The sequence below is a fragment of the Peromyscus eremicus genome, chromosome 9 (genome assembly GCF_949786415.1).
Source record: "Peromyscus eremicus chromosome 9, PerEre_H2_v1, whole genome shotgun sequence".
Classification (NCBI taxonomy): Eukaryota; Metazoa; Chordata; class Mammalia; order Rodentia; family Cricetidae; genus Peromyscus; species Peromyscus eremicus.
The window spans coordinates 70,892,172-70,905,339 of NC_081425.1; the positions used below are offsets into that span (position 1 = coordinate 70,892,172).

At 37.0% G+C, this 13,168-nt stretch overlaps 1 protein-coding gene and 1 long non-coding RNA gene across 2 annotated transcripts in view; one reads left to right on the forward strand and one right to left on the reverse strand.

Moving 5' to 3' along the window:
* Positions 1–13,168, reverse strand: part of LOC131920071 (uncharacterized) — an 84,656-nt gene that overhangs the window by 8,066 nt on the left and 63,422 nt on the right. The window lies entirely within an intron of this gene.
* Positions 11,484–12,410, forward strand: LOC131920069 (olfactory receptor 4N4C-like). Its single transcript, XM_059274488.1, has one exon. It carries the CDS (start codon positions 11,484–11,486, stop codon positions 12,408–12,410), a length of 927 nt encoding a protein of 308 aa, XP_059130471.1.

Sequence of the window (13,168 nt, forward strand, 5' to 3'; positions counted from 1 at the left end):
CAAAATGTATTACTAAAAGAGCTGCAAGAAATCATAATATTAACTATTTACCAAGGTATAAAAACAATGCATGTAATTTAGTGTATAAATATACATATATGCTTTTTAATAAACTTTTATCATCTGGGCTGAGGCTGTTCCCTACAAGAGCCAAAGACAATATAAGCAAAATTCCCATACCGGACACAAGAAGTGCTTTTAGAAGTTGTTGGCCAGGGCTGTCCAAGAGTCTTCCAAAATATACAGCCTCTTGTTGCCCTTGGTTACTACCCCCTCCACCCAGTGGTGGAAAATAAGTCCCTATCATAGAGGACACCATGCACTTCAGAAACAGGGTCCAAAGGCCCTTGAGCTGGAAATGACATAAACGCCCCCTCCCTGAGGATAGTATTCCTGGTACCAGAAGTTATTATGTAAGCCTCCAAAGGAGGAAACCAACCAGCAGTCTGTGCTGAGTCTATGATGCCTGTGCACCACAGCAATGACCGGCAGGGTGCAATAATCTTAGGGTGCAGTAACAGCACACAAACATTGGTGGTAACAAAGAGCTCTCTCATAGAACTTAAGACCTGCTCAACCACAGAGGGAAACCACACCTGGTACTGGAAACTGAGCATACTAATCAGTGCTAGTGAAGTCATGGTTACTGGAGGAGAATCTACAACCACTTAATTTCCTAAATCAGGATAATACCTAACAAAAATCTGTAAACATCTGTCCTATACCCACAGATAAATGTGGTTTTTTATCCTTCATCAAGGAAACCTCTCTTAGAAAAAGAAGGGGAACACTACAGGAAATCACAACCAGTCACAATGCAGTTGTGGAGCCCTAGCCTGATGGATACATCTACAAAACACTCAGGTTAAACTAAGACTCACAGAACACTGTGGAAGAGGAAGTAGAAAGATTGTAAGAGCCAGAGGCTGACAGAGTTTGCTGTGAGATTGTGTCCGCTAGTCACATCAGAAGCTACAAACATAAAGTCTCACCAGCATGATTGTCCAAACCTGAGCTCAACAAGGAGGACTCCAGTGAACATGCCAAAAGATATGGAGAAAAGTCCTAGAGGCCTCAACTCTACAGAAAGAATGAGAGGCAACCTAAGGAAGCTTGGAATGGGAGAGGTAGTATTTCTCTGGGAAGGGAGTATCAATTGGTTGTTTGGTGCTAAACTAGGTCAGCCTTGAAAACGTACATATCAGTGACATTATACAGACTGAAAAGATTAATTTAAGAATAATATACAAATAAAAATATAATATACAAATAAAAATATAATATACAAATCCATATATTCATTTATTTTCAACTGATGTAAAAAAGATGCCATGGGTTTAAAGGAGATTAGGAAGGTGCATATGGGAGGGCTTGAAGGGATAAATGGAAAGGGAAAAATATTCTAGTTAAAACACAATTTCAAAAATAAAAATATAAAAAAATTAAGAAACCAAAAAGTGGCAATGAGGTATGGGGAAAGGGAAATCCTCATTTCCTTCTAGTGTAAGTACAAAGTATGCATTCATTCTTAAAATCAATGTAGAGAATTCTCAAAAAGCCAAAAGAAACATCTACCAGCTATTCCACTTATATCACTCCTTGACATATGCTCAAAGGACTTGACATCTTAGTTCACAGAACTTATTTCTCCAGCCATGTCAATCACTGCTTTATTCACAATAGTTAGGAAATGGAAACTATCTAATGTGCTTTGACAGATGAATGCATACTGAATATGTAGTACATGTACACAATGAAATACAATTCAGATATCATGAAAAGTGAAATTTGCACTCTGTATTGAATTAGGAAATGTTATGATGTGTGAGGCAATCCAGACACAGAAAGACAAACGCCACATGATATTTCTTATTTGTGAATTCTAGCTCTGAATCTTAAGATGTGAACATATAAACTGGGGTAACCATAGAAACCAGGAAAGTAAAAAGAGTCCAAGACAGGGGAGAGGGAGCTCCAGAGAGGAGGGTAATTGGATGCAGGTACTATGAAAGATAAATTGAGGAAAATGGGAGGGAGATTAACTGGGAATGAGAAAGGGGGTTGTGGTAGTTTGAAAAAAAATGGCCCCCAAATGGAGTGGCACTATTAGGAGGTGTGGCCTTGTTTGAGCAGGTGTGGTCTTGTTGGAGGAAGTGTATCATTGTGGAGGTGAGCTTTGAGGTCTCATATGTGACTCAGACCATTTCCTGTTGCTTGAAAGACAAGATGTAGGATTCTCAGTTACTTCTCCAGCATCATGTCTGCCTGCACACCACCATGTTGCACCACGATGATAAATGGACTAAACCTCTGAAAATGTAAGCCACCCCAACTAAATGTTTTTCCTTTATAAGAGTTACTGTAGTCACGGTGTCTCTTCACAGCAATAAAAACCTTAACTAAGACAGAAGTCAAATACAGAATGGAAGGGAAGGAGAAATGATTAATAATACTCAGGTTATTTGCAAAAGTCATAGAGAAACATTTTATGTTCTCTTAAAATGCATACATGTATCTACACTCACACACACAGTTTGAATGAAGCTATGCCACTTCTGTTCATAATATTTCCTCACTGTAGCCTCCTGTAAGAGTCGTAGACTATCCAATGAAAGCCCTTGTGTCAGGTGTGAGAAACCTTCCTTTAATTTTTGGTCAGCAGAGTTAGAGACATAGAAAATAATACAAGCTATTACAATTGCCCTTGCTTGGTCCTAGAAGACCCTGTTGCTGAAGACAGCACATACTTTGGACACAAGACTTAGAGGAATCAGGAAAGAACTGGCCTAGAATCATCTTCCCTGAAAAGTATCTCTCATAGTACAGGAAGTTGCTATGAAAGTTGTAAAGGGAAAGATGCAATCAATTGTCTCACTCAGCTACAAAGTCTAAGAACCACAATAATCAACATAGAAAGAAATCCCCAAGGGTAGAGTCATGGCAGCTATGTGTTGGGGATAACTAATAGCTAACTAATTGGACTAAGGCCTGCTCAGTAGAAGGGAATTCATGCCTTATAGTAAAACCTAGCAAACTATCTATGGCTGGTGAATCCTTGAACCCCAGAGAAGAGCCTATTATTGCCATTTTCCCAAATCAACACAATTTCCTTATGTAGGTATCACTATTCATTAAAGAAGTGCTCTTCACTTGCACCCAATAGGAGACCAGCATAGAAATCTACAACTGGTCAAATGCAGAGAACAATGGTCCCCAGTTCATACAACCTGTATCACAATCCCCATTGATCAGTGTGCTGCGGAATATTCCTTTACACTGTGTGAATATATGTCACTGTGGTTGAGTTAATAAAGAGTTGACTTGCCGATACTAGGCAGGATTTTTCAGGGCAGAGGAATGCTGGGAAGAAGGGCAGCGTCTCAGAGTCTTGAGCCAGAAACAACATGGAACATGGAAGCAACATGAAAGCATTATGGAAGAAGTAACATGGGAAGGTCATAGATAAGGTAAACAAACCTTGGGACAGCACATAGATTAATAGAAATGGGTAAATTTAAGTTGTAAGAGCTGGCTGGAGGCAAGCCTAAGCTATTGACCAAATATTTATATTTAATATTAAGTCTCTGTGTGGTTATTTGGGGGAGTAGCTGGTGGGTCAGAAAAGTCTGCCTACAGTGTGTCAATTTTCATGCTATGTCATGCTGTTTTCATCACTATAGCTCTGTAGTACAGCTTAAAATCAGGAATGATTATACTTCCAGAAATTCTTTTATTCTTCAGTATTTCTGTCTCTCTGTCTCTCTGTCTCTCTGTCTCTCTGTCTCTCTCTCTCTCTCTCTCTCTCTCTCTCTCTCTCCTCCCTCTCTGTGAGTATATGTGTACTTCCATATGAAATGAAAGATGATTATTTTTGATTATTTTTATTCCCACATGTTTTTATATTAAAGTTTATTTTAAAATTGATTTTTAAAATTTCTGTGAAGAATTGCTTTTGGAATTTTGATTAGTGTTATCCTAAGTCATTTTATTATTTTTGAGGATACTGTGAAAGTGTCATTTGGAGGGGGTTCTATTGGACCCCTTAATCCAATGACTCAATAAAAATATGTAACCCATTTCCAGTAGTGGAGTAGTCTCCCTATATACAAATGCCAAATATACTGTGAAAGAAATTGGGGGAAACAGTAACTTTCATAATAGCTAAAAAGGAAAAAAATATACTGTGATAACTTCAAGCAAGTGAAAGACTTGTATAATAAGAACTTTATAAGATTGAATAAATACGTTGAAGAGGACACAAAAAGATGGAAAGATGTCCCAGATGCATGGGTCAGTAGGATGGATATTGTGAAAAGGTCCATCCTACCAAAAGCAATCTACAGATTCGGTGCAATTCCCATCAGAATTCCAATACAATTATTTACAGAAATATGAAACAACAACAACCCCAATTTCAATTCATATGGAAACAATCAACAAAACCCAAAGATTGTTAAAACAATTCTGTATAAAAGGTATTTTGTGCATCTATAAAGATGATCATGTAGTTTTTCTCTTTAAGTCCACTTATATGCTTTATTATATTTATTTACTCATGTATTTTGAATCATCTTTACATCTCTGGGAAAAAGTCAAGTTGATTTCGGTGTACGATCTTCTTGATAATACCTGTATTCAGCTTGAAAGTATTTTGTAAGTATTTTATATCTATGCTCATAAGATATACTGGCTTATGGTAGTTGTTTTCTTCTTCTTCTTCTTCTTCTTCTTCTTCTTCTTCTTCTTCTTCTTCTTCTTCTTCTTCTTCTTCTTTTTCTTCTTCTCCTCCTCCTCTTCCTCCTCCTTCTCCTTTTACTCCTCCTCCTTCTCCTTCTCCTCTTCTCTCTTCTCCCTCTCTCCTCCCTCTCCTCCTGCTCCTCCTCCCTCTCCTTCTCCTCCTGCTCCTCCTCTCTCTCCTCCTTCTTCCTCACATATTCTTCATCTTCTTATACCTTTATCTGATTTTGGTACTATAGCAAATGTATTTTGGTTTATGAATTTTTGTTTTGTTAGTTTACTGATGTTTGGCCTTTTTGTTTAGACATTTCTGTAGTATCTAAATCAACAAAAGGAGGAAACTTATTTGTGTGTGTTTCTGTGGAACCCTCCTATTGGGTAGTACATCTGATTTTTTACTGAAAACTGAAATTCAACTTGAAATTATTTTTTTAAGACTCAAATTGGTGTTTTTATTTCATTTTCTTCTTTCTTTCCATGCACTTTCTAAATGCCTTGGTTATATAAATGGAAATCTTGAGTTATAAATTTCAAACTTCTATATTATCTTCCTATTGCTTACACACACACACACACACACAACACATTCCCTCTCTCTCTCTCTCTCTCTCTCTCTCTCTCTCTCTCTCTTTCTCTCTCTCCATCCTGCAAGCTTAGTGGCTTTGAACAGCACAAATTGTATTATGGGTTTACAATTCAAAAATATGTAATGTCAGATAAAATCAAGGTGCCAAGAGTGTTGTACACATTTATTAAAGGTCTTCTATTTAAAATCTCTTTATAAAACCTTTTCTTTGGTATTAATTTTTTTCATTTTTCTTTATTAAGAAATTTTCTACTCACTCCACATACTATCCACAGATGTCCCCTCCTCCCTCCTCCCACCCCCCAGCCCTCCCACCCCCCAGCCACCCCGCATCCCCAAATCCCCCAAATCGAGATCTCCCATGGGGAGTCAACAGAGCCCAGCACTAAATAATAGATTTTGCACTTTGCATGCTTAACTGCTGTGTTAATTTTATTTCTTCTTTTTATAGTATCCATCCCCTGATGGCCCAGCAACAATCCAAATCTGTCTGGGTCCTCTGACCATACTGCAAGGACTGAAAGTCAGCAAGAACAAAGATGCTAAACTCTTCTATTATCAACGAAGAGAAAAGTGGCCAGACCACCTCAATGACTGTCTCCTAAAGGATTTTAGGTCTGACCTTTTTAGTGGGGGAAAGATAGGCAGCTCAATGGACATTAGAAGACTTGAAGGTCTTTGAGGATTAATCCCTCCCTTACATTTGGCTAAGGATCCAACCTTGAAGTTACTATTTGAAAGGAGAATGTTTCAGGTCTTTTGAAAGACCAATTCAATGACTGCTACTTCTGATGGGTCAATGCAATGGAATCTGAGTTCTAACTCTGGCACTGGGTGAAGACATATCATTTTTATCTGCTCCAAATGTTAGAACACTGCACATTATTGTATTATTACCCCCTCACTTCAGAGCCTGACCCAACTGGGCCTGTCAATCAACTGGTCAGTAAATTTGTATTGCTCAAATTATTTGTTTCCTTCACCTCTATCTTCACCCCATTAAGCAGAAGAGTGCTCTTAATTATTTTAATTTTTGGCATAGGACTCAACATATTTCATATATTCTATCAAGTGGGCCCATTAAGCACCTTAGCAGGAGATCATTCTAAGAAAAATCTGAATTACCAGAAGAAATGCTGAGAATATGGGAAGAATACTTTTATGTTCAGTAAGAAGTGCATTTACACATCCCAACAACACCTCCCTTCCTGCATTTCCTACTTGTCCTGTGCCTTTTTTCCTGAGTTTTAACTCAGAAAATATAACTTTTTCTTTTTACTCTTTCACTCTTTCAATTTTGTTTCGGATACCTAACCACAATCCTAAACAAGTTTACCTTGTTACTCTGGGATACATCACTGTTTTCTCCGATGACCCCTTCCCTTTAGGTAGGTGCCGACAGGTCTCCATTGTCCATCTAATACTGAAAGTATGAGTTTCTTTCTCTTCCCCGTTTCTCTTCTCTGATAAGCTGCTGGGAATTACTATTTGAATGTCTTGTTACTTTTCTTTCAAACTCTAACAAAATTGTCCTTAATATTCATTCTAATAGGGGAATCTCGTAAGGCTGAAACCCTAGACAATGAGAAGTAAGGAAAGCTGAGAGCAGGAGCAATATGTTCACCAGGGAACAGTCCTATAATTAGTTATCCAAGGACAATTGGTCAGCCCTCAAAATTACATACATACAAGTAACATTATACAGATGGTGCAGATTATATTTATATATTTAGTATTGTGTGTGTGTGTGTGTGTGTGTGTGTGTGTGTGTGTGTAATGTCAAATAAAAAGAAACCATGAGAGACAGCAAGAAGAAGGGACTTGTAGGAGTTGGAGGAAGTAAAGGGAAAAATTGATGTAATTATAATTTCAAAACCAACTATTTTATAAAAACAAAATATTCCTCCTAAGTCCACTTTTAAGTTTTTGCATCAACAAGCCTAAGAACCCACAAAAGAAAAACCAACTGCCCAGGAACATACAATCTATATTACTATACAATATCCTTTCTTGTTGAAGCAACAATTTCTTTTTCCTCCATTTCCTATTCCTCCATACAAACCCTTCCATATATCTGTCCTTGATCTCTTTCAAATGTGTAGCCTTTTAATTAACTGTTATCTCTTCCTACATACATACGTACAACCTGCTCAGTCTGTATACTATTACTTGTACGAATGATTTCATGGATGACTATCTGGCATTACATAATCAATTGGTGTGCTCTTTTCTAGGGAAGGCTGTTTTTCCTACTCACATTCTTTAGTTGCCTGTAGTTCTTTGTGTAGGGTTGAGGCCTTGTGTGCTTTCCTGTGTCCACATTGGCATGTTTATTATTATTGTTCTTGGTCAGTAATGTTTAGGCAATCATATTGGTGAGATATATATGTGTGTAGCTTCTGAAATTTCTAGGAGACACAATCTCACACAACAAACTTTCTGTGACTCTGGTTTTTAGAATACTTTTGCCCCCTCTTGTGAAATTATTCCAGAGCTTTAGACATAGGAGTTGTACTGTAGATGTTTTTATTTGGCTGGGCTCCACAACTCTGTATATTGGTTGTGGTTTTTGTAATAGCCCCCAACAGTTACACAGAAAGTGATTTTTTCCTTTTATTTTTGATATTATAATATAATTACAACGTTTCTTCCTCCCTCTTCCTTCCTCCAAACTCTCCCATATATCCCTCCAGGCTCTCTTTCAAATTTGGTGACTCTTTTCTATATGCATGTTATTGCATACATATATGTGCATATACATATATTTCCTTAATATACCCTGTTCTGTCATAATTTTACTGGTATGTGTGTTTTCAGGACTGACCATTTGTTATTGGACAATTGGTGTTTCTTCTTTGGGAAAGACCACTTCTCCCACACCCAGATTTTCTCAGTTACCTGCAGTACTTTTTGCAAGATGGAGACCTCATGGGCTTTTCTTTGTCTACTATGTCATGGTCACTGTCATCCTTTTGAGGTCACCTTTGGGCAGCCATGGTGGTGAGACATTATGGCTCTAGCTTCTGATATTACTGGGTTACACAATCTCACAGCAAACCCCCTGATTCTTGAGTTCTTACAAACTTTCTAAGTCCTCTTTTGAAATGTCCCCTGAGCCACACACGTAGGGGTGTTTTATAGAGGTATCAATGAGGATGAGCTCCACAGATCTGCATTTGAATTGGTTGTAATTTTCTGTAGTGGTCTCCTTCTGTTGCAAAGAGACGTTTTCTTGATGAGGAGGGAGACTACACTCATCTGTGAGATCAAGGACAAATGTTTACACATCATTGTTAGGGACTGTACTGCTTTAGTAAGTGAATAGCTGTAAATTCTCCTCCAATGACCATGCATTCACGAGCACTGATTAGTTAGGTAGACTTCCAGCACCAGACATAATTTCCCTCTTGTTGAGTGAGTCTTAAGTCTAGTTAGAGGTTTATTTGTTACCACCAAGGTATGCATGCCACTACAGCATACTGGACATTGCTGTGGCTCATAGGCATTATAGCTGGGTAGGACTTGTGGCTGCGTCCCTCCTTTGGAAGCTTGCATAGTGCTTCCTAGTGGCATGGAAGGTTGTCCTCAGAGAGAAGAGCATTCAAGTTAGTTCCAGTTCAAGGGTCTCTAATCTGCCAGTGATAGAATATTTGTTTTAGAACCAACTGCTTACCTTGTAAATCTTGACTGACATTTATTTGGACATCTCTGTGTAATAAACCCCTAGTTTCATTCTTTGTCCATAACCTGTTGGCATTTTGACAATTCCTACAGAAATTCCCTACAGTTTACTTAGCCTTCAAATTCCCAAGGCCCATTTTTCATTGCATCACAAATTGTGTATGTCAAACTGTAAAAGGCCCCTCTCTTAGAAGAAAAAATAAGAATAAAGTTGGAACAGTCAGGTATTGCCTATTTCATTAGAAGAAGGCGATGTTTGCTGTGTGCGAGTATTGATGGCTAGTTAGAGAGGTAAATGTTCTTACTATTCTTCATATTGATAAAGAATAAAACTAAGGAATACAAAAATACAGTTCCTCATGTTTTATACTTACTGTTGAATGCAAAGAAATATAGCAAAAATAGAATGATAAATTAATGCCAAATTAAGGTGCATTCTCAATAACACACTTCTTTCTTCTGATATTTAGAGTTGTTTTATTAGGATTGCATAGTGCTTATTAAAATACAAATCATTTTGATGTCTACTTCTAGCCATAAATTTATAACTACCAACTGAAACAAGTGGGAGAAAATAACCATTCATCAATACAGAAATGTTATGCTGAGATTTAAGGAGAAAATCCTGATTTTGAGTAAGACAAACTGACATAGTTTCCCACACAGCTGGGAAAAGAGGTTCCTCTTTGGCAAGTAATACCGAGAAACACTGAATTTGGGATTTGACACCAGGCTGATGTTAAATCCATTTAAGTTTTGATTTTGTAATCTTAGACTCATTCAGTAAACAAACTCAACAATTTCAGTCTAAAATTAAGGAAAAGAAAATATGTATCACACCTATTTACTTCTTAGAACTTAGAATACCTTGTGCATTTGTACATTTATACAAAGGTTAATGAGCATATCCATCTACTAGTACATCTTTGACTCCCCCTTAGTGCCTTCCACATCTCCCTTCAAACTACATGTCTTTATTTTAGTGTTAATAATAATAATAATAATATCAAGTTCAGTTAGTGCTGCCAATGAGCACATGGTTATATGATCATCTACTGCACACATTTTGAGCTTTGTTTTGCTTAGGATACGATGTGTATGTATCTATATATTTATTTTTTATAGTAAACAAATATACACACGTGTGTGTGTGTGTGTGTGTGTGTGTGTGTATGTGTGTCTGATCTAATGTGCTTTTTCTGTAATTCTTAGTTTAACAAAATATGGAAATTAGTGTCATTATTAAATCTATCAATATAAGGTTAGAGTAGAGATGAATGAGAGACATAGAGATAGAGAAGATCTTTGATATTTAATAGAGGTATAATTATACATAATTGAACTGATTTTTAATTTGAGAGATTTGTTCTTTTACTCCTTCTTTTCTATTTCACTCTGTCTTTCTTTTCAGTTGTAGCTAATGAAGCCCTCTTGCCTTCAACTCTATTCTCAAAGATATTATTTTTTAAAAAGTGCATTTTGTAAGCAACTGTGTAAAACATCATTCTCTATCAGACTGAATTATTTTAATGTAATATCTGAGCCTTTGGTTATTCAAATTTCATCTTACTCACAACCTATTTCTGGTAAACACAAATATCTTAAAGTTTTCTTTGTACATTTTATAGTCAACAACCCAGAATGGTGACATAAAAACCATAAAACTAAAAGACAGGCCTTCAAAGACTTGGATAAAAATATACATGTCATGAAATTGCTACAGTTATGATAACAGTAAATTTTCACACTCATCCTGATACAGAGCACAATCCTCACAGGGAGATTATATGTAGAAAATTATCGGTTTTCTCTTCGCTAACTGCCCCAAAGCACCTGTATTCACATATGATTAATGGCTACATTTTCTGTAAGGAAAAATGTCTTCAGGAAATGTTTTTGTTGTTGTTGTTGCTGTTGTTTTATTGTGTGTGTGTGTGTGTGTGTGTGTGTGTGTGTGTGTGTGTGTGTGTAATTAGGCCAGCATTCTTAAGGCATAATTGATGACTAAAAACCAAATTTCAACTGGTAATATAGTTCAATAGTTTTGATAAATAAATGTACAATTAATTATAGCTAAGACATTGAATGTGTATATCACTCCTCTTTACTATCAATCTTCGTCTATCCTCTTGTACAATATATACATGAAGACTTTAATATATGGAAGTAGGTTGTTTTCTTTAAAAAAAAATACCTCAGGGCAAGGAAAAATAAACCCAGGACAATGACATCTTTTTCCTCACATGAGAATCAAACAGAAGTTCGGGAGAAAAGCTGTCAGGAAGGTGTGGCTAAAAGAGTAGAATGTTTGGTAGTAATGAAATGCAGATGCTAAAGTACAGAGGAGACAGTTTAGATGTGGAAAGTGATGGGATAATTTGCTTGTGTCTAACTAAGCTTCTAGAAGGAGAATATCAATGCTCTAGATGGAAGAGATGGAAATAAATGTTTGATTTGTTATGTTCTATAGTGACTGGTGATGGAGACAGAAAACAGGACAGTTGTCACAGAATTCATCCTCATAGGACTGACCCAGTCATATGACATCCAGCTCTTGGTCTTTGCTCTGAGCTTAATTTTCTACATCATCATCTTGCCTGGAAATGTCTTCATCATCCTCACCATCATATCAGACCCTGGACTCAATGCCCCACTTTATTTATTTCTGGGAAATTTGGCCTTCCTGGATGCCTCCTATTCTTTCATTGTGACTCCCAGGATGTTGGTGGACATCTTCTCCGAGAAGAAGACAATCTCCTATACATCCTGCATCACTCAGCTATTTTTCTTGCATTTCCTTGGAGGAGGAGAATTTTTACTTCTGGTCGTGATGGCCTTTGACCGCTACATTGCCATCTGCAGGCCTTTACACTATTCCACTGTCATGAGTCCTAGAGCTTGCTATGTGATGTTGTTGGCTCCGTGGCTTGGAGGCTTTGTTCACTCCCTTATTCAGGTTGTCCTCATCCTTCGCTTGCCCTTCTGTGGGCCAAACCATCTGGATAACTTCTTCTGTGATGTCCCACAGGTCATCAAGCTAGCCTGTACAGATACCTTTGTAGTTGAACTCCTAATGATCTTCAATAGTGGCCTGCTTACCCTTGTGTGCTTCCTTGGGCTTCTAACTTCCTATGCAGTTATTTTATGCCATGTTCACAGGTCAGCTTCTGAAGGAAAGAACAAAGCTATATCCACATGTACCACTCATGTTATAATCATATTTCTCATGTTTGGACCTGCAATTTTTATCTATACACGTCCGTTCACAGCCTTGTCTGCTGACAAAGTAGTTTCTTTCTTCCACACGGTAATATTTCCATTGATGAATCCTGTGATTTATACCCTTCGAAACCAGGAAGTAAAAACTTCCATGAAAAAGTTATTTATTCAGAAAATAGTTTGTTAATTGGTTTTTAAATGAGAAATTAGGCAGGGGTAATTTGGCATGCATTTATGAAGTTACAAAATAAATAGCATTCTTCTTGATTAGATCTCATTTGTCAGGAGCTATTATAGGCAATTTGATTTTTTTCCTTTGTCCTAGTGCTTTATTTTGTTTTTTTTTAATTGATTTACACATAGTGAGAAAATAAAATTGGTATGCTTTAAAAGATACAACAGAAATAATAGATTTGTTTAAGTACAATGGATGAGTGTGATAGATATAGGCATTAAATTTTAATTGATGTAGGAGTAAAAACACTAAAGGACTTTATGGTAAAGACAATAATTTCAGTATCTCCATAACCATAGTAATAAAGTCTTAGTATTTTAAACAAAAGAACAACGAACCCACAGATCTGTCCATTGTGTAATGTGCCATCACCATAAGGTTCTATGAATAAATTAATTCACTTTCATACGTGGGATAATAGGTTGCAAAATATCAGGAGCCCAACGGCAGAGGGCTTTCTGCTACCTTACTGTTGGTATTCCCAACATCACCTGGGATGAATTAGAAGCAACTGCTGGACACTTTTTGTCTTCTCTCTTTTCCTGGAGTTAAGACACAGCTTTCTTTGATCCTTTGGGATGTCATTCTCTATTTCACTGTTTGCATTATAGTCTAATGCCTTTCTCATCATCTAGATCATTGGAGAAGCGTCTAATTTTCAGCATCTCATTGTATTACAAGATGAATCTCCCAAAGGTCATTTTTAAACT